This window comes from Lipotes vexillifer, unplaced genomic scaffold, assembly GCF_000442215.2.
Source record: "Lipotes vexillifer unplaced genomic scaffold, Lipotes_vexillifer_v1.1 scaffold584, whole genome shotgun sequence".
Classification (NCBI taxonomy): Eukaryota; Metazoa; Chordata; class Mammalia; order Artiodactyla; family Lipotidae; genus Lipotes; species Lipotes vexillifer.
The window spans coordinates 2,233,805-2,255,598 of record NW_006783036.1 but is presented as its reverse complement, the minus strand read 5'-3'; the positions used below and the strand labels follow the sequence as shown (position 1 = coordinate 2,255,598).

Genomic DNA, 21,794 nt, shown 5'->3' with positions numbered 1-21,794 from the left:
TTCCATTAGGAACCGATTAGGCTATAAGAAGAGCACATGGAGCTCATTTTTATGTTAATAATTTCCAGCTAAATGAAAAAATCCTCCCATTCCTAAAGAGCCTAGTAGAAAAACTTACCACACTGTTGAAAATGCAAGGCTCTGGCCAGATCTGTAAACGTAGGTGTAGATCCGCATTTACCCACGGGGGCTTCATTTCTGTGAGTGGGCCCTGCTGTGTGAATTTTCTCCAGCTCTTCTCCCCCTGCGTGGCCCCCCGACCCTGGGCTAGACGGTGCTCTGCTGGTCGGGCTGGCTCTTGCAGTGCTGGCTTGGGTCTCCTACTTTGAGGACACTCTAGAACCAGCTGTAAGGGGTTTTGAAGACCAGTTGGTCTAGAACTAAAGTTCTGAAGTGTGTATGGTTTTTCTTTCTTCTTTCTTTAACATACTCTTCCCATTATTCTTTCTAGGCACTTACTGGAATAATGTTGTTCCCCGGGGGACAGCTTCTGCCACAAAGTGGGCCTTTGTGTTGGCTTCCACTGCTCCCACAAAGGAAGGTTGGTTGGGGAGTGCAGTGCACAGGTTGGCAGCTGAACAGTTAAAACTGTGGTCTGACATGGCCTAGTTGCGGCGGGAGCATGGCCGTGGGACCCTCAGGGACTGGATGCGGTAGTGTCACAGGCCAGCAGCCCTCGTTGGCTGAGCTGAGGGCCCCCGAAGCTGGCTAGGCCTGCCCAGGAGAGAAGGATCCGGTGTGGTGACCTGAGTGGGTCTGGAGGCGAGCTATCCTTCCGAAGGAGGGGAGTGTACAGTGTGACCTCTGAGGCCGGCAGCTGCTGACTTCAGTGACACGTCTCAGGGCCATAGCACAGGGCCAGTAGGCACCAGCTTCTCTGGGTGCCTGGCCATTTCCCCTGCGAATTCTGTCACCTCCTCACAGGCTGGTTTACAGCCTCTGGCTGGCCTAAGTCCCACTGTGATGCCCCTGGTAGGGCAGACCTCCCAAAGACCTGACCACAGCTCGGGGTTTGGAGCCAGGAGAGGCAGTGCAGCTACCCCAGGAGATGAGAGCTGGGGCAGTCAGGCGGCCCCAGCGCAGGCTGAAGCCTCCTCCCAGGATCACGCTGAGAGTCAGATGAGAAGATGTCGGGGGTCTCTGCAGTTGGTGAGTTCGAGCCCGTAGTCCCACTAGGATGTGCAGAACTTGGTCATTACAATAAAATGCTTCCTCCCCAGATCATTCTGACCGCAGTTGTGCAATAATTAAGCTCTGCAAACCATAGGTTCTTTCCCAAGCTTGGCACAAATCATTCGGCAGCAAAACCTGACCTGAGCTGATGGGAGGCTCCTTATTGCCTCCGTCTGTCCTGCTGACTGTGACTGTGACGTGTTTTGTTGCAGGAACGTTGCTGCACTTCGTGGGGGGGGTGGGGGGGTACTGCCTGGCTCCCAGGCTGTTCCATAAACATATGGCATACCCATTACCTTATGTTTTCAAGGTCCAAGGTAATTTTGAATTCCAGACCATAACTGGTCCCAAGTTTTCGATATACTTTAGATAATATATTCTGACTGAGGTTTTAATTTCCCCAAGTATGGTTTGCATTTTAAAGTGAATTAAACCTGAAGGTCTCTAAAAACGGGGGAGAGAATGAAAGCATGCAATTTTGAGGTGAGGATGGGAGGAAAAGGCTTTCCAGCTTTCCGGGCCTTTTCTAGCAGCCTCCACCCCGCCAGACCTCCCCTCACCCCGCCACCAGGACAGGGGAGGGTCCTCGGTGCCGTCCTTCCGAGGCATTGCTGACCTTGCTCCCTCTAGGACACTGGTTAACACACCAAGTTGAATGCTTCCCGGTCCATTATACAACGTCCAGGGTCCGGACCTCTGAGGCAACGTTGTGGGCCTCCTAAGGTCTCGTTAGCCCAGCTTCCTTTCATTTCTTTAAATGTGTCGGACTTGTTTCCTATGAACTGGCTGGTCCCGGTGCATCCCCCTGAGTCCTGGCTGCTCCTTCCCCGAGGTGGGGAGTGAGGGTGGGAGCTGGGCAGCCAGCCTCTGAAGGCAAAGGCTGCCCCGAGAGGCTCGCCAGTGACGCCATGACCTCTCCGCAGGAAGCTCCCTGTGGCTCTGCCAGAGCAGCAAGGACCTGTGCCGCGTCAGCGCCCAGCACGCCCAGTCACGCCCGTCCACCGTGCAGCTGCCCCCCGACGCCGAGATGAGGGCCTACGCCGCCTGCCAAGACGCCCTGTGGGCCCTGGATAGCCTCGGCCAGGTGTTTATCCGGACGCTGTCCGCGAGCTGCCCCACGGGCATGCACTGGACGAGGCTGGACCTCTCGCAGCTAGGTATGCCCGCCCCCGCCGCCAGGCCCTGCCTTCCAGCCTCATCAGGAGGGGTGTCCCACCTGCTTCCCGGGGCCCTGTGTCCAACTCTCGTGAATTCTTGTAGGCTGCTTGGTCGGTTGCTGGATTTCAGGAGGTCGATTAGCCGCTCTTGCAGGGTAATGGGCCTCTTAAGAATTTTGTGAGGAGCTTTTCTTTCCCACGCTTTACGTGTCACAGGGTTTTCAGAACCCAAGAGGAGCATGAACTCAGAGAAAGCTGCTGTAAGACACGCTCGAGATGATACTGTGGATGCAGCTGCCTCTGCTGGTCTGTCTGAATGTGGCAGTTGCTTTGTGCCCTTTCCGACGCAGGGTCCGCGGCCCGCAGCCTGGAGAGTGCCCAGTTCTCCCGCTGCTCAAGGGGTGTGTGCCGCCTCCCGCTGCCGCCCTCTCTGAGTCTCCCCTACAGGGCTGCAGGGAAGCAGCATGAGGCCATTTACAAATAATTCATTGCTGTTCCAAGGAATACGATGAAAGAATGAGCCCACACCCTTAGGTTATCCTCTGGGCAGATGGGCAGGTGTGGCTGTCAGAAGGTGCAGGCTGCGCCAGGCAGCTCCAGAGTCCATGCGAGCCTTAGGAATACTTCCCTGCCCAACGGTTTCCCGTTTTGGTGAAATGATAACCAGTATTTTGTTTGTTAGGTGGTAGAATTGAATTTTACAAGCATTTAACATTTGAGAATTCAACCACATGTACTGGTTTGAAAAAAAAAAAAGGACAAGGCAGAAGGGAAGGGAGGACGCCTTGTCCACCTCCCGCCCTGGCAGCCCCTGGCTGCCTCTCCAGCTGACGGCCTCTCACCATCCCATGATGTGCAGAGGTATCGTCAGTCTTTTGTCCCACGAGGCCCCCAAATACAACCCAGCTTAGCTAAAGAAGCAGGTTGGTTCTCCACTAAAGAAGTAAGCTTATTCCAAAGCTAGGAATTTTCCTGGGTCATTTTGATCGTGCTTTTGGCCTCACTCGCACCCTGTGTTTTGAACCTAATCCCAGCCCCAAGGCCGGTCACAGTCCAGCTTCTGAGAGCGCCTGCCAGCCGCCATCATCAATGGTGATGGACCAGAGAGGCTGCAGCTGGCCGTGGCTCTGCCTGCCAGTGCGGGGCCGTCTTCCCGCCTGCCCCGGGGAGCCTTTCCTTGGTTCAGAGATCCTGTGGGCCTGAGCCATCCTCCTTTGGCCCCCAAGCAGAGCAGTTTGGGAGTTTCTGGAGGTAAAAAGGCCAGGGCGAGGTTGGTGTCCTCCTCGCTACAGGATCCTGGGAGCGCTGGGGGCCCTGCCGGCCCTGCCCTTGCCCCCTCTGGGGCAGAAGCAGAGCTCGGTCCGGCACCACCGCTCAGAGGAGGCCTCTGTGCTGCAGCACATGCCAAGAGAACGGCCTCGAGTGCGGCTTGGCCTCCGGGCTCCGGCCCACAGCTCACGCCTCCCTTCGCATTCAGTCCAGTCCTCCCGCACTGGCACACTGGTGCGCTGGCCAGAGTGTTACAGGCCTCTGAGGCGGCTGGCTGGGTTTCCCTGGGGTCGGTGGCCGTTCTTTCAAGGGGAGTGACTCGGCTTCGGTGGGATTGAGTCTCACTTTCAGAGAGGGAGGGGCCAGACAGGGCCACCCTGAGTCCAGGTTGTGCTTTGGTTTTCCCTGTGTGCTGGGGGCAGGGGTGCGGAAGCCAAGAACGGCAGGCTTTCACAGAGCCGCCCTGCCTCTTGCCTGCAGAATCGTCCGCAGTCCAGCCAGGCCTGGAGTGGCTCACACAGACCGCAGGTGAGGTGGTTGGGCCCAGGAGCGGGTCCCGGCAGAGGCAGGGCGGCAGCGGGAGCAGTGCTAGCCAGGTTGCCTTGAAACCTCAGTCCTCACCTTTCTGATGGTAATGGCAATCCCCGCCCCAGAGAGATGGTGCAAGTAAGCATCATGTGCAAACGCAACCTGTCTCAGGCAGGTGTGACGGCCTGAAAGCTGCCCAACTCCTCAAGCTGCTGGGGGAGGGGTGGTGCTCGCTCGGGTCTGGCGCCGTGCATGACGGGGGCCGAGTCCAGGAAGCTCTGCCTTGCTTAGTCTTTTTCCTGCCCTGAGCTCTGGATTTTGTTTATCTGGGTTACTGGCCGTTGCTGAGAGGATGGATAAAGACTTCTTTTACCATTTTCTGAACGTCCTGGGAGAACGAAGCAAGTCCAGAGTTGGTAGGCAGGGGAGGCGTGCAGGGAACAGCAGGAGGGGTGCTGGCCTTCCGCATGCCAGGGTCGGGGGGCGGCGAAAGGCAGGTCAGGGCCACCAGCTACTCTGTTGTTTGGCTCTTTCCAGGTATGGTCTGTGTAGCCTGTGGGACAAACCAGTGAATCAAGGTTTCTAAAAAAAGTATTATTTATATTAGGGGATGCAGATTTCGAGTTCAGGTGTGTGCTCCCTGCCAGTGTCCGTGGCAGGCTGTCATCTGTCTGGCAGCACTCATTGGAGAGTAGTGAACAGAGAGTGTAGTAACGCAGGTAGCGTTAATGCTGCCTTGCTTACTTGCCTGGGGTTTCCTGGGGTGCTTCATTGTTCTTTTAAAAGTTGGCCATGGTGGTGCTCACAGCAGTGAAAGGAAGCACAGCCTTTTCAAGACTGTGGTTCTACATGTGAGGATTCTGTTCAGTAGCAAACTTCTCTTTCCCAGATGCACTTTTTTTTTTGGAAGTATAGTTGACGTACAATATTATATTAGCTTCAGGTGTACAATATAGTGATTTGATACTTTTATAGATTACACACCATACAAAGTTATTGTTTATATTCCCTGTGCTGTATGTTACATCTTTGTAATTAATTTGCTTTTTATTGTTTTTAATTTAAATTAAAAAAAATTTTTTATAAATCTATTCATTTTTGGCTGCATTGGGTCTTCGTTGCTGTGCGCGGGCTCTCTCTAGTTGCGGCGAGCAGGGACTACTCTTCATTGCGGTGGCTTCTCGTTGCGAAGCATGAGCTCTAGGTGCACAGGATTCAGTAGTTGTGGCGTGTGGGCCTCAGTAGTTGTGGCACACGGGCTCAGTAGTTGTGGCTTGTGGGCTCTAGAGCACAGGCTCAGTAGTTGTGGCACACAGGCTTAGTTGCTCCGCAGCATGTGGAATCTTCCCGGACGGGGGCTCGAATCCATGTCCCCTGCATTGGCAGGGGGGGTCTTAACCACTGCGCCACCAGGGGAGTCCTTAATTTGCTTTTTTTTTTTTTTTTTTTTTTTTGCGGTATGTGGGCCTCTCACTGTTGTGGCCTCTCCCATTGTGGAGCACAGGCTCCGGACGAGCAGGCTCAGCGGCCATGGCTCACGGGCCCAGCCGCTCCACGGCATGTGGGATCTTCCCAGACCGGGACACGAACCCGTATCCCCTGCATCGGCAGGCGGACTCTCAACCACTGCGCCACCAGGGAAGCCCCTTAATTTGCTTTTTAAATGGTAGTTTGTATCCCTTAATCCCCTTCATCTGTTTTGCCCCTCCCCCCCCTCCTACTCCCCTCTGGTAACCACTAGTTTGTTTTCTGAATCTGTGAGTCTATTTCTGTTTTGTTGTATTTGTTCATTTATTTTGTTTTTTTAGATTCCACATATAAGTGAAACATACAGTATTTGTTTTTCTCTGTCTGACATTTCACTAGGTATAACACTGTTCAGATCAGTCCACATTGTTGCAGATGGCAGGATTTCATTCTTTTTTAAGGCTGAGTAATATTCCAGTGTGTGTGTGTGTGTGTGTGTGTGTGTACACACACACACACACACACACACACACATACACCCCACATCTTCTTTATCCATTCATTTGTTGATGGACACTTACGTTGCTTGCATATCTTGCCTATTGTAAGTAATGCTGCAGTGAACAGCATGCTGGGGTGCATATATCTTTCCAAATTAGTGTTTTCGTTTTTTTCAGATGAATACCCAAGAGTGGAATTGCTGGATCAGATGTTAGTCCTATTTTTAATTTTTTGAGGAACCTCCATAATGTTTTCCGTAGTGGCTGTACCAGTTTACATTCCCACCAGCAGGGTTCCCTTTCCTCCACATTGTTGTCAACACTTGTTATTTGTTGTCTTTTTAAATCTTTTTTTTTTTGGCTGCACCAGGTCTTAGTTGCAGCATGCAGGATCTTTGTTGCCACGTGCGGACCTTCGTTGTGGCATGCAGGATCTTTAGTTGGTGTGATGCTTGTGGGATCTAGTTCCCTGACCAGGATCGAACCTGGGCCCCCAGCATTGGGAGCTCGGAGTCTTAGCCACTGGGCCACCAGGGAAGTCCCTTGTTGTCTTTTTGATGATGGACACGGGGCTCGAACCCATGTCCCCTGCATTGGCAGGTGGATTCTTAAGCACTGCACCACCAGGGAAGCCCTACATTCTTTTTTTAAATATTCTTTTCCATTACGGTTTATCACAGGATATTGGATATAGTTCTCTGTGCTATACAGTAGGACCTTGTTGTCCACCCAGTCTATATATAATAGTTTACATCTGCTAGCCCAACCTCCCACTCCATCCATCTGTTCTCTATGTCCGTGATTCTGTTTCTGTTTCATAGATAGGTTCATTTGTGTCATATTTTAGATTCCACATATAAGTGATATCATATGGTATTTGTCTTTCTCTTTCTGACTTACTTCACTTAGTATGATAATCTCTAGTTGCATCCATGTTGCTGCAAATGGCATTATTTTGTCTTTTTATGGCTGGGTAGTAGTCCATTATATATATGTACCACATCTTCTTTATCCATTCATCTGTCGATGGACATTTAGGTTGTTTCCATGTCTTGGCTATTGTGAATAGTGCTGCTGTGAACATAGAGGTGCATGTGTCTTTTTGAATTATAATTTTGTCCAGATATATGCCCAGAAGTGGGATTGCTGGATCATATGAGCTCTATTTTTAGTTTTCTGAGGAACTTCCATACTGTTCTCCATAGTGGCTGCACCAACTTACATTCCCACCGGCAGTGTAGGAGGGTTCCCTTTTCTCTACATCCTTTCCAGCATTTGTTATTTGTGGGGTTTATTTTGTAGATTTTTTAAAATCATGGCCATTCTGACTGGTGTGAGGTGCTATCTCATTGTAGTTTTGATTTCCATTTCTTAGATTAAGAGAATTCTTCAATTAAATGTCTAGCTACTGAACCCAGTTATAGAGACTGAATATGGAATTTTATGATTTATGACAATCCTAGTTTTTGGAAGAAAATTTGCGTCATTTAGCAGATATTTAATATGCTCATAACGTTTGATTTCCCAGTACACATAATGCATATGTCAGGCATTGGGATGTTTAGCAAACTAATGCAATTTGTAATTGAATACATTTGGTCACAGCATTTAATGAAGAAATATTCAGTGTCGGTTCGTGCCTTTAGATAACAAATAGGATTATATTATATAGTAATTTATGCAGAAAAGTGTCTTATAAATAGTAAAACACCAAATAAATGCCACTTTTTGTTCTAAAATATATGTTTAAAAAGTAATCCTAAAGGGAAAATGTCTCATCTGTTGAATAAAGTAATTAAAACTTTTTGTTTTTAATGGGAGGGAAAAACAAAATAGGGGGAAGACAGGAAAATCGCAGCATGCCTGTGTTAGTCAGACTAATATTGTTATAGTAACGAGTCCCAAATACCAGCGATGTAACACAGTCAAGGTTGCTTTCTGCTCCCACGAAGTTGGCTCTCGACCTGTCAGTCTTTCGATGGTTGTGGTAGTGGTTCCCAGGTGGTGGCTTACTGACCCCCTGCGGTGCTCTGTGGCTCTGCCCCTGTGGTCGCTGTGGCAGGGGACAGCTGAAAGGCAAGCGCCCTCTTGCCAGCTCTTTTATGGTTCAGTTTAGAAGTGACAGATTCCTTCTGCTCACAGCCCATTGTCCAGAACCAGTGATGGGGCCCCGCTTAACTCCAAGGGACACTGACGAGCCAGGGAGTGCTGGGGAGGCCAGTGTTCTCTGCCACCTGCCCTGACCTCATACATCTGCACCCAGGCAGCCTGGGAGACCCTCTGTGAAGTAGGAGACTACGGAAAAGCCCTCGATTAAACGTTTTCTTCTTTGACCTGTCTCTTCAATTCAGAATAAGCTGATTTATACACTGAAGAGTATATTCTAGCAACCTTTTATGTTTGTTTTAAAAGAATGCTTGCCTTGTAATATGAACTCCGTGTTTCACTGGTGGTGGTGTTATTCTCTGCTAATTCTGAGATGCTGACCCAGTGTGTTTTTGTCACCACGTAACTCTCTTCACATGAGCAGCCACCACCTGTAGTTCCTGTTAGGGCAGGTTGATGACTCCAACATAAAATTATTTTTAATTAGCATTTTAAAATTAGAATTTGTTTCTTGGCCGTTTCTGGAATTTACTGCTGAAAGTACTTTATTTGGATCGCTACAAATCTTTTAATGGGTAATGTTAGAGCTCTAGGATGTCTATTTTAACTCCCCGGTAAGACATTCTATAAAAGATTTTAAAATTACAGCTAATTTCAGTATAAGAGAAATCATCATCTTCAGGAAATGTACAAAGGGATACTAAGAATTTTTTCAGTAGTAGTGGGTTGATACTTTTAAGCTAAACACATGTGACGAGATTTCCCCATAGCAGGATCCGTGCCTGTATGTTTTGGTGTAGACACATGGGCTGTCATCTGATACCGGTGACAACTGTGTGAGGTGGCCAAGAGCAGCACTGCCAGTGAATATAGCCGCACCGCCTTTTTCCCCTGCTTTACAGTCAGAATGAGTCATCCTCTAACTTAGTCATCAGAAGACAAACCGTTCACCTTGAAAAAACGGGCAAAAGACTTGACAGATGCTTCACAAAAGAAGGTATACAGATGCCCCCCATAAGCACATTAAAAGATTCTCAACATCACTAGTTACCAGGGAAATGCAAATAAAACCATGATACCACTTTACACCTGCTAGAATGGCTGACAGAGGTGCCAGAAGTGGATGCTGGTTAGGGTGTGGGCCACCAGCACACACCGCTGGTGGGCGTGTAAAATGGGAAGACTGGTGGTCTCTTTCCACGTTAAACAGATATCTACCCTATAGCCTGGAGCTCCACTCCTAGGTGTTATTCAAGAAAAACAACACATGTTCACAAAAAAAAGTATTCTGCAGGAATGATGGTAGCAGCTTTACTCCTAAGAGCAAAAAGTGGAAATGGCCCAAGTGCCCATCAGCAGGATACACCAGTAACTGTGGCGTTGACATGCAGTGGACTCGTGCTCAGCAGTAAAAAGGAGTGACTGGATGAATGTCATGAACAGAACATCACGCTGAGTGAAAGAAGCCAGGCCCAGGGAGTGCATACCTGTGATTCTGTTTTTACAGTCATCTAGACCAGACTGAACAGATACATGGCGATAGAAATCAGAAGAGTGGCTGCCTCGGGGCAGAGGGGCAGAACTTTCTTGAGGAAGGGGCTTGAGGGAACTTTCTGGGGCAATGAAAACATTCCATAACTTGATACGCCATGGGTTACCCAGGCATGTTCATCTGTCAAAAGCGAGGGAACTGACCGTGTAAGATCTGTGTGTTCACGGGACGTGGGGCCCTGGAGGTCAGAGGTGGCTGGCGGGGAGGGTCAGGCAGGCCTGGGTTCAAGCCGCGGCCTGCCCTCTGCCTCCCGGCTTGTCCACGTTCTTTTCCGCGGTCTGCGTCCTGACGGCCTCACACATGAGCTGGGGCGGCAAGAGCCGTGCATCATCGTCGCGCAGGTCAGTAACCATGGGCTGTTGCTCTTTCTGCCACATAAACTATTAACCAGATTTCTCTCTGAAGACTCCTCCCATTTCCTTTCCTCTTAAAATTGGTTTAATAAACAAGGAGAAATGTAAAAAGAGAAATGAAGATCCTGGGAGGCTTAGTTAATTTTAATTCTAATTAGGATCAAGATTACCTGAAAGAGGGACTTCCCTGGTGGTCCAGGGGTAAAGAATCCGCCTGCCACTGCAGGGGACACGGGTTCGATCCCTGGTTGGGGAACTAAAATCCCACATGCCGCGGGGCAACTAAGCCCGCGTGCCACAACTATTGATCTCTCGCGCCTCAGCGAGAGAGCCCACGTGCCCTGGAGCCTGCACGCCACAGCCAAAGAGAAAACCCACATGCTGCAACTAGAGAGAAGCCCGCGCACCACAGTGAAGATCCCGCGTGTTGCCACTAAGATCCTACGCAGCCAAAAAAAAAAAAAAGATTACCTGAAAGATGAATTCCCTTGCCCCAAATCCAGAATTTGCTGGTAATAGTCACATATCTGATGAAGCTAATGATGGGGCCCACACTGAGATATTAATTGCCGGGCTTGGTGGCTCAGGGCACTGTCCGGATGGCATCTTGATTATTTTGCCCGTGGTGTGCAAGGGCTGCTCTGTGGCGCGGGGCAGGTGCCGGGGCAGCCAGAGGCGTTGGTGACTCCCGTGCACTGTAATGTTCTCAAGCAACAGAGTTCACCTGCAAAGGTAGCATCATCTCTTTCTTTGAAGTATAAAATCAAAGTTCATAGATTAAATGAAACATGAGTCACCTTACAAGAGTAATTAATGTGTGTACTTTTTCTCTATTTGTCTATAGGAGCTGTAAAACTGATGAGCCTGGCATGTGGAAATCAGCATGTCTGGGCTTGTGATTCCAGGGGTGGAGTTTACTTCCGCGTGGGTACCCAGCCTCTGAATCCCAGTCTGATGCTTCCAGCCTGGATAATGATTGAACCGCCTGTCCAGGTAAGCAAGAGTTAACTGATACCAACTTGCTCGTCAGTAAGCTGCTTGGGTGCTGGTGTTGGGGAGAGGACCATGCCTGCTAGCGTAGCCTCCCAGCAACTGGGGGAGGAGGGGCGTGTCAGGGAGCCTGGGGACTAAGGTGTGCCCCAGGTCAACACGTGCTCATTCACTGGCATCCCACACCTGGAATTTGATATTTGTGAAGTTTAGGGCTGAACAGATTAACGATTATCTGAGCCAGTGCTGCTTTTTTTCTTCTCAAAGTAAGTGTTTCATTTCTAACTTTTTACAGAATGAACATTATTTTTGAAAACATCAAACAATATCCAAAAGTATAGAGAAGAAAGTAAAAGTCATTTTAAAATCTTGTCGTAAAGATAACGTGTTATTATGTTGTGAGTGCCTTTCCTGGTTTGTTGAAAAAATCCTTCTCCTGTGCACCCTGTCCCCTCCCCCGATCCTGGCCATATTTTAGTTTACCATGTATCCTAAATGTTTTTCCTTTTCTTTTGACTGTTCCACCACTCGAATCAGAAGCGGGAGTGTGATTTTAGTGTACTATTTAGTTACCCTTAAATACCTGATGGGCCTGGTTGCTATGTTAAATATATTTCTGCTAAAATTTATAAATGGGGGGCTGTGATTTATTGAGAGTTATTTGCTCTAACTGTTGGTAGTCCCCACTTTGTGACTTTGCTGGGGAGAAAAATGAAGTTGCCATATGCAGAGGTGGCAGTGTGGCAGGAGTGGTTAGTCCTTGAACAAAAAGTGCTCAACGGGGACAAGAAGGAAATCAGGTGTTTGGATGAATGCCTGTGTTCATGACTCTCTACATTTTGGGCATCATGAACCCTCAGATATGGGGCAGCTGAGGTCAAGGTGCAGGGCTGGTCATGAGGACCACCAGTCCTGCCCACGGGACACAGGGCCTGTGCTGGGAGACCCTACAGTTGGGCAGGAGTCCGGTCCCGAGTTCTTTGAGGTCATTGGTCAGCACTCATGGCCACGGGGAGGCTGGCTGCACGTGGATCTTCCTCCTCACAGGGTCCTGCGAAGAGCGAGTAGAATCGCGTCTGTGAATTAGAAAGCGCTGTGCAGACACCCACTCCGCATTCGTCTGCACGTGGCGGTGCGCTGACAGCCACGGTCAGGCGACAGGGGCAGGCGTTGTCGCGGGCACTGTGGGCTCTGCTGGTGCGCAGCGAGGGTGAAGGCAAGCTGACCTCTAGCTGGTTTCATTGCTGATGTGAAGCCCCCTCAGACGAGGTGCCCTCTTGTTGCCTGCTCCTGTGGTATGTCGCTGTCAACCTCTGACAGCTTTATGTTATTTCTTAAAGAGTTGTAATTCACCATTTTACAGCAATACAACTCAGTGGTTTTTTGTATATTCGAAAAGTTTTGCAACCATCACTGCTATCCAATTCTAGAACTTTTTCACCACCCCGAAAAGAAGCCCCCTACCCATTGGTAGACACTCCCTTTTCTTCCGGAACCCCTGTCTCCTCAGCCCCTGGCAGCCGCTAATCTACTTTGTGTTTCTATGCACTTGCCTATTCTGGATTTTCCTTTTTCATATAAATGGAATCATATAATATGTGGCCTTTTCATCTGCCATCTTTCACTTGGCTTCATGTTTTCAAAGTTCATCCATGTTGTAACGTGTGTCAGTACTTTATTCCTTTTTATGACTGAATAATTCCACTGTACGCATAGACCACATTTTGCTTATCCTTCATCAATTGATTGACATTTGGGTTGTTCCTACTTTTTGGCTACTATGAATAATGCTGCTGTGAACATTCGTGTACAAGACTATGTGGACATGCGTTTTCAGTTCTGCTGGGTGTATAACTTTAAGTGGAATTGTGGGGTCATATGGTGATCATATGTTTTAACTTCTTAAGGAACCACCAGACTGTTTGCCACAGTGGCTGCAGCATTCTACGTTCTACCAGCAATGTATGAGGATTCCAATTTCTCTGCATCCTCACTGCAAAATTTCTCTTGCCCAGTTTTTAAATTCTAGCCACCTTAATAGCTGTAAAATAGTATCTCATTGTAGGCTCCTTTTAAAAAGCAGGGTAAAAAAGTTTATTGAAACAGGAAAGATTAATTTTTATATTGTGTGGGTTACTGAATGTTCTGATTTATATTAGAACAGACCTGCAGAGAAAGGAAAGCTGATCTGATCCAACTTGGCACTTTTTGTTATAATTCATTTGGTTTTTATGGTTTGTTTTTTTAAGATTTTTTTGACGTGGACCATTTTTGAAGTCTTTATTGAATTTGTTACAATACTGCTTCTGTTTTATGTTTTGGTTTTTTGGCCACAAGGGATGGGGGATCTTAGGTCCCTGACCAGGGCTCGAACCCGCGTCCCCTGCATTGGAAGGAGGATTCTTAACCATTGGACCACCAGGGAAGTCCCTCAATAGAGTTTTTAAAAATTTAGATATAATTGACGAATGGCATTGTATTAGTTTCACATGTACAACATAATGATTCAGTATTTGTATATCTTGCAAAGTAATCACCACAATAAGTCTAGTAAACATCTGTCATGATATGTAGTTACGAATTTTTTTTTCTTGTGATGAGAACTTTGACGATCTACTCTCTTAGCAGCTTTCAAATATGCAATACAGTATTAACTATAGTCACCATACTGTACATTACATCCCCATGTCCTTGTGATTTTGATTTGCATTTCCCTAATGACTAATGAGCATCTTTTCATGTGCTTATTGGTCATTTGTATATTTTATTTGGAGAACTAAAATATTCAAGTACTTTGCTCATTTTGTAATTGGGTTGTCTTTTTATTATTGAGTTGTAAGACTTCTTTATGTATTCTGGATACTAGACCCTTTTAAGAATTATCATTTACAAATGTTTTCTCCCATTCTCTTCACTTTCTTTATGGTGTCCTTTGATGCACAAAAGTTTTTTATTTTGATGAAGTCCATTTTATCTACATTTTCCTTTAGTTGTTTGTGCTTTTGGTGTCACATCAAGGACTGCATGAAACTGCGAATTCCTCTTCCTTTCAACATTTAGATTCTAGAATAACCTCTAGGAAGCAAAGCTAAAACTGGGGGAAGAAAGCTTTATTTGCAGTGCTCTGTTGACTCTGGTGATCTACAGCTTTGCCCAGGAAAATGGCCAAAATAGAACAAATTCACATGAAAGGGCTTCAAAGCTGTGCTTTGAATAAAGTAGTGATTGCTAAATAGGCTGTTAAACATTAACTATTTCAAGTAGTTCCACTAAATGAGACCACATTTTCTTCTTCAGTAGCTTCAGTGCGCTCTACAAGAAATGCACTTGGCCGTGGAATTTGTAGGTAGAGAGTTGGTTCCTGTGGGGACAAAAAACAGGCTTTATATTTGCACAGGCCCTTTGCTGCGCTTTTCCAAGGCCTGCTGAGGACCAAGGCCTGGGCCAGCCACTGTCTGCCGGAGCTGCGATGGAACGCTGTGTCCAGGCAGTGTGTCACATGCTCGGTGGCCTCACACTCAGTGTTTTAGGACAAAGCCTACCTTTAAATTGAATTTCAAATTAACCTTAAAGTTGCAGAGGGTCCTGAGAAGACTAGTCCAGTGGCGGGGTGGGGGTGGGGTGGGATGAGGCCTTGTTAAAAGATTTACCCTGGTCCAGGAAGATCCCACGTGCTGCCGAGCAACTAAGCCCGTGCGCCACAACTACTGAGCCTGTGCTCTACAACCCGCCAGCCACAACTGCTGAGCCCGTGTGCCACAACTACTGAAGCCTGTGCACCTAGAGCCCATGCTCTGCAACAAGGGAAGCCACTGCAATGGGAAGCCCACGCACCACAACAAAGAGTAGCCCCTGCTAGCCACAACTAGAGAAAGCCCATGTGCAGCAACGACGACCCGACGCAGCCAAAAGTAAATAAATTTATTTTTAAAAAAAGATTTAGAAAATCAGAACAGTTTGGTTGAATTCAAGTATCAGAATGTAAATGGGGTTTCCATGTTTTGATCGTAATCGACCTCTTTTTTAAAAAAATTTATTAATTAATTGTTTTTGGCTGCTTCAGGTCTTCGTTGCTATGCACGGGCTTTCTCTAGTTGCGGCGAGTGGGGGGCTACTCTCCGTTGCAGTGTGCAGGTCTCTCATTGCGGTGGCTTCTCTTGTTGCGGAGCACGGGCTTCAGTAGTTGTGGCTCATGGGCTTAGTTGCTCCGCGGCATGTGGGATCTTCCCGGACCAGGGTTCGAACCCATGTCTGCTGCATTGGCAGGTGGATTCTTCACCACTGCGCCGCCAGGGAAGTCCTCGACCTCTTTCTAGTTTGTTTTATTTCTTCTTGGACATGCACATCCTGGTCTACGGGTAGGATGTGTGCAGCTGAAGCAAACGGAAGCAGTAACAGATGCTAAAGGGCACAGAGAAGTGAAGTCACAGGGATCTTCTGAAATTAGCAGCGGTTTCTCAATTTCTGTGTCCCTTTCTCTTCTCTGGTAAAACATCCCTCCTGTAGGAGTTTTGGGGTGAAGTTTTAACAAAGTACTCAAAACGAATGACTCAGTTTTCAGACTTGCTAACATTTGGAAGGATTTGGAGAAAATATTTATAGTTATGTTTAGCATCTTTTCTTTGGAGTTTGCTGCTTCAGTGGGAGAATTTTCTGTTCATAGTAGAGGTGTGTGTAAAGCGAGCACAGTTGATGCTGTGATTTCGCTGCACTGGGGGCACTGTATGCCCGAGGGGAAGAGGCTCATCCAGCTAGCCCCACCCGCACTAGTCCCACCTCTTCCTTCGGAGGACCCTCTCTGCCTTCCCTTTGCCCCCTCCGCCTCCAGAGCAGCCCCTGCTCTTCCCTAGCCCGCCCAGTGTCCTGGCCTCCCCTATGGGAGCCTTGAGCTGACTCTTCCTGTGTGGACTGGCCCATCTGGTCTCCGTGGTCGTTTACTCTGCCTGGATTATAGCTCTTCCTGGAAAAGAGAGAAACTAGGAGAACTAAGACTAATATGACTGGTAAGTGGCCAAACGAACACTTAAAAACTTACTTTAAACTCAGCTGCTTTGGGTATTTTTAGCTATATGAACAGAAAAAACCCAAAATAAATATGCAAACATGGTAACAGGTAATCCCATGAGAATGCCGTGCTCGCAGATCCTGCCAGTGGGCACAGAACTTGATGCTGCTTTACACATCCAGATCTTTAGAGAAGTTCACAGCTAGCGTCAGGAAGGCTTGCGTTGGAGAGGCGTTAGGGTTAGAGAAGTCCCCCACCCCTGCTGGGCCTTCCATTGACTTGTCTCGGGGCACCGGGAGCGCACAGGGCGCAGGGAGAGCGGCTCTCACTCTCTGCTCCCATCCAGGGCGGCTCTGGGCGACCCTGGATGCTGCTCATACTTCCTCCACGGCTGGCATAGGTCACAAACACAGGGGATGGGGATGTCTGAAGGAGCGGGGCACCCACACCCCAAAGCCCAGCTCTGCAGGTCCAACCAGCCGCCTGCTTCTAAGAATTTTGGAGTGTTCTGAAGACTCGTGTTCCCTCCTGACATAAAAGTACAAGACCTTGGGGGTAATTAAGCCAGATTCCTCTCACTGCATTTGGGGCACCATGGGTTAAATCCCTCCTCACATCCCAGTGAGCGATACCACACAGAGACACGACACGGCATCCTGGGACAGGGAGCTCAGAGCTCCGCGTGCCAAACATGAGACACAGTTGCATCTTGACAGTACCGGTTTTTTAATAAGAGAAAGAGAACAGCGTTGCCAGTTACATGCTTAGTGTCTAGGAGGTCCCTGCTCCTGAGGATGTTGCCAGGGGTTCATGCTGAGGCCCAAGTTGAGTTCTGCAGGATGCGTGCAGCATGGGCAGCGACATCCCCTGCACTATGCTTCCCAGAGGAGGTTTTCTTCCCATGGAGAATAAAAATGTCAGTTACCAAGTATGTCTGATGATTCTGTTTTTGTTTAAAAAAAAATAAAATTATGTGCAGGACTTCCTTGGTCGTCCAATGGTTAAGAATCTGCCTTCCAGTGCAGGGGACGTGGGTTTGATCCCTGGTCAGGGAACTAAGATCCCACATGCCGTGGGGCAACTGGGCCTGTGTGCCACAACTATGGAGCCTGCGGGCCACAACTAGAGAGCCCGTGTGCTACAACTACAGAGCCCATGTGCTCTGGATCCTGCATGCCGCAACAAAGAGCCTACGCGCCACAACAGAAGATCCCATGTGCCGCAAGTAAGACCCAACACAGCCAAAAATAAGTAAATAAATATTTTTTAAAAATTGTGTGTGCACTGAAAAAATTCTATAAAGATATACAGCAAAATGATAGCAGTGATTATAGCTGTGTGGTGCTGTTGTGCCTGATTTTTCTTCTTCCTTTAATTCACTTCTATTTTGTGAATATCTTGCAATGAATTTATATTACTTAAGGATTAAGTTCATAACTGAATAATCTAATAAGAATCAGTCTTGGGAAATAATCAGAAATGTTCCCAAAGCTCTTTGTTTTTATGCTGTTTATGACAGTGGAAGCTTGACTGTGTGCAGTACAGACAGTGAGGCTGCGTAGGGGAGTGAAGCAGGGGTGGCACCCGCCCTTGTAAAGAGTCTGCTTAGCAGATTATCACAATGACAGTTATTATAATAATTACGGATGGGGACTTCTCTGGCGGTCCAGAGGTTAAGACTTGGTGCTTTCATTGCCGAGGGCCCGGATTCAATCCCTGGTTGGGGAGCTAAGATCCTGCAAGCCACGCAGAGCAGCCAAAAAATAAATAAATAAATAAATAAAATGCATAGGCAGGGCATTACAACAATTGTTATGGCTTTATCCTTTATGTTCTAGAAGCTGGGGAAAGATTGCACACGTTAGGTAGAAAAATGGGAGCCATAAAAAAGACCCAAATCAAACTTTCAGGGATAATTGTAGTCCCTGAGATGCAAATCCCCTGGATGAGATCAGCGGCAGTGTAGACATCGCAGGAGAAAAGATTGGTGAGCTCGAAGGCACAGTGATTAAAAGCTTCCAAACTGAAACAGAGAGAAAAGAGACTGGAAAAAAAATGCAGGGCATGAGTGAGCACAGGACAACTTCACGTGGCCTAATGTAAATACAGTCAGAGTTCCAAAGGAGAAGAGAGAGGGGGAGGTGACAGGAAAAATACTTGAGGAAATATGGCTGAAAATAACCCGAACTTGATGAAATTATTATGTTGAGTGAAGAAGTCAGGTGGAAAAATAATACATATTCTAATGATTAATTTACATGAGATTTAGAGAACGCTGACTCATCTGTAGTTCCAGAGAGCAGTGGTTGCTTGGGGACCTGTGAGGGCATCAGGATTGGAAGGGGTTATGAAGGAGGGGTGCGGGGTGGTGTCAGCAGTGTAGGCATATGGCAACAAGGATCAAATTGTACCCCTTTTTCCTTTTTGGCTGTGCCACGCGGTTTATAGGATCTTAGTTCCCCAACCAGGGATTGAACCCAGGTCCCAGCAGTGAAAATGCAGAGTCCTAACCACTGGACCGCCAGGGAAGATTATCACAATGACAGTTATTATAATAATCGTACACAAATCGTACGCTTTAAATGTGTGCGTTTTATTATATGTGAGTCACACCCCTGCAGAGCTGTTTAAAATGTATCAGGCAGTAAAAAAGTGTAAAGGAATGTGAGAGTGCGTGGGGCTGTGCTGGGCGCTGCAGGGGAGCAGGGGTGAGGGAGGCCGCCCCTGGAGGGAGATGAAAGCTCAGTGACCAAAGGCAGAGGGGGCAGTAGGTCAGGGTAGCAGCCAGGAAGGAGACCCAGGTCACCAAGGGTTGCCAGCTCTGGCTCCTGTGGACGATATAGTCCTTGAACTGGGCCTGGCAGACCCAGTGGGCACTTCCAGTGACCAGCAAGTAATTCATTTGGTCCAGTAAGTTTCTGAGTAGGGAAAAGTGCTGCTCCATGGTGCTTTGGGCAGGACAGTTCGTTGTTGGGGACAGTCCATTCTTGGGGACCATCCTGAGCCTGGTGAGACATCAGTTTCTTGTGCCTCTCGGCTCTAAATCCTAGTCGTACCCAGCAAGACCCTCTGGAAGGGTAGGATGCAGGAAGGGCATCGTGTGACAGGAGACTCAAGAGGTCCTCGGGCTCAGGTTCTGGGGGAGTTGGCCCTTGGCCTGGAGAGTTTGCCGTTGACCCCAGGGGCAGTGGGTGTTCCCGACGGCTGGGGCGCGACAGGCTCTAGGCAAGGAAGGCCTGCAGTGAGCCGTGAAACTCTTCGGCCTGGCTCCCTGGATCCAGAGTGCACATCTGTGAGACGCAGGGCTGGGGTGGCAGGTGAGTGGGGACCCTGACGCCGAATGTTTGGGGCACAGGAAGCCAGTGTGTGTTGGGGTCCAGGCCTTCTCTCGGTGATGAGACCGGCTGCCCCCGTTGTGCCTGCCAGCTCTGTTACTGATGCATCAGGTCTTGCTGACATGGCGGGAAGGTGTGGCGGCATTTCCCCCTCAGCAGCAGGGGACAGTGTTCGGGGACACAGCGGCCCCTGGGGCTCTGCCAGCCAGGACCTCCAGTGTCAGAGTGTGCTATTTGAAGTCAAAAGAACCTGAACTGGGCTTCCCTGGTGGCACAGTGGTTGAGAGTCTGCCTGCTGATTCAGGGGACACAGGTTCGTGCCCCGGTCCGGGAAGATCCCACGTGCTGCGGAGCGGCTGGGCCCGTGAGCCATGGCCTCTGAGCCTGCGCATCTGGAGCCTGTGCTCCGCAACGGGAGAGCCCACAACAGTGAGAGGCCCGCATACCGCAAAAAAAAAAAAAAAGAACCTGAACTAAAAGTTATTTTTTTCCATATGAGACCAAATGACCTTGGGCACGTTGTCCAAACTCACTGGCCCTTCATCTCCTGACCAGTAAAGTGAAGAATCACATCCACCTGGGGACCGGCTGAGGTACTTGCTGAGAATGTCCAGTCCTGGGTCCCTCCCCTGGAGATCAGCTCAGCAGGATGGGGCTCAGGCATCGTGGTTGGTTGGTTCTTATTTTAATCAGAGTCACACACGTAACTGTACAGGTTACACGTCAGCTGGTTCTACAGGTGTGCTACAGGAAACGCGTCTCCCGCCCATCATCCCCCGTCTAGAGAACTCCTTTCTTTTGGCGTCATCTCCCTGAGTAACTTCGTAGGGAGCTGCGTCTCTATCCTTCTAGCTCTAGAGGTTTTCGGTTGACTCCTGCTGGAAGGGAAGGATGCCTGTCCCCCCAGCCGTGCGCCCGTCTCCCTGCTTACATCCTCGGGAGCTGCGGTGCTGTGATGGGGCGCACACCCTTCAGAGCTGAGGCGGGCAGTAAACTGCACTCCGTTTGCTTGTCCGCACGACTCTCTGTTTTCCCTGGGCTCGATCGGTGTCTTTTTTTCCCATCTGGTTTTCTGTGTTTTACACATTCAACCCTAGGCTCTCCCTGCCAGCTGTGTCCGTTTCCCTTCCGTACACTTGGGCGTGTGGGCTCCATCCCATTCTTGGAGTCATGTGTCCTGGATGCTCTGGCCGGCCCTCTGGCCTGATCACTCTGTCCTCCTGGGCCCCCTTTGCCTTGCTCGTGCTTTGGATTCCTTCTCTCCTGGATCCTTTGTCTTCCTCTTTCTGTCTTTTTGGTGGAGTTTGTCCTCCGGTCGGTTCCTGAGAAGGGTCTGTAGAGGTAACTTCTGGGCGCGTTGTGTGTCTGAGAGTCTTTGCCCACGTTCGCCCTTGGCCTTGTGTGAGTACAGCAGTCTAGGTTGGAAGTAGGCTTCCTTTAGAATTTTAAGGTCTTCTTCCCTCACCTCCTGGTGTCCCGTGTTGCTGTTGAGAAGTTTGAAGCCATTCTGATACCTGACCCTTGATATTTGACCCGCTTTTTCTCTCTGGACGTTTGTAAGATCTGTTTGTTCCCAGCGTTCTGAGAGCAGAGAGTGATGTGTGCCTGGGGGAGCCTGTTTTATCCTTCGTGCCAGGAGCCCTTTCAGCCTGGAGCTCACGGCGTTTGTTCTGTGATGTGTCCTGTTCCCATGCTGGCAGTCACCTTCTGGCCTCTGCCCCTCCCATTTCTGTGTCCTCTTTCTGGGCGTCCTCCTTTCGTACTGTGGGCTTCCTAAAGTGGCCTCTACTTTTCTTACGCTTTCTCTCCTATTTTCTTTCTCTTTATGTTTTTATCTTTCTTCTTTATCCTGCAACCCCTCTCTTGGGTTATTTCTATAAAAATATACACACACACATACATACACACACACACACACACACACACACAAACATACACTTTTTTTTTTTTGGCCACACTGTGAGGCTTGTGGGATCTTAGTTCCCTGACCAGGGGTTGAACCCAGGCCCTCGGGAGTGAGAGCATGGAGTCCTAATCACTGGACCGCCAGGGAATTCCTCTGTGATTATATTTTAAATTTCTGGACGCTCCTTTTGCTGTTTCACAGTGGTCGAGTCTTCTCTTGCCCTCAAGGACGTTTTTGAAGTTTCTTCCCATGCGTGGTCTCCGTGTCCCTTGAGTTGCCTGCTTTCTGTCTCTCCGCTGTCTTCTCCACGCAGAGGCTTTCTGTAGCCATTGGTGACCTTGGTGTAAGCAGGGGGCCACAAGCCTGGCTGGGGCCCCTGAGCGTGCGTGAGACTTGCTGGCTGCAGTCTCTGCACGGCGATCGGGCTGTATGGTTTGCTGGGGGGGGGGGGGG

At 48.8% G+C, this 21,794-nt stretch overlaps 1 protein-coding gene across 1 annotated transcript in view; it reads left to right on the top strand.

Annotated features, from left to right (window-relative positions):
* TECPR2 (tectonin beta-propeller repeat containing 2) overlaps positions 1-21,794 on the top strand; it is an 80,402-nt gene that overhangs the window by 44,272 nt on the left and 14,336 nt on the right. Inside the window, exons 14-16 of the mRNA XM_007455618.1 lie at positions 452-541; positions 2,097-2,330; positions 10,950-11,098. Coding sequence (XP_007455680.1) covers positions 452-541; positions 2,097-2,330; positions 10,950-11,098 — 473 coding nt within the window. The remainder of the gene's footprint in view (positions 1-451; positions 542-2,096; positions 2,331-10,949; positions 11,099-21,794) is intronic.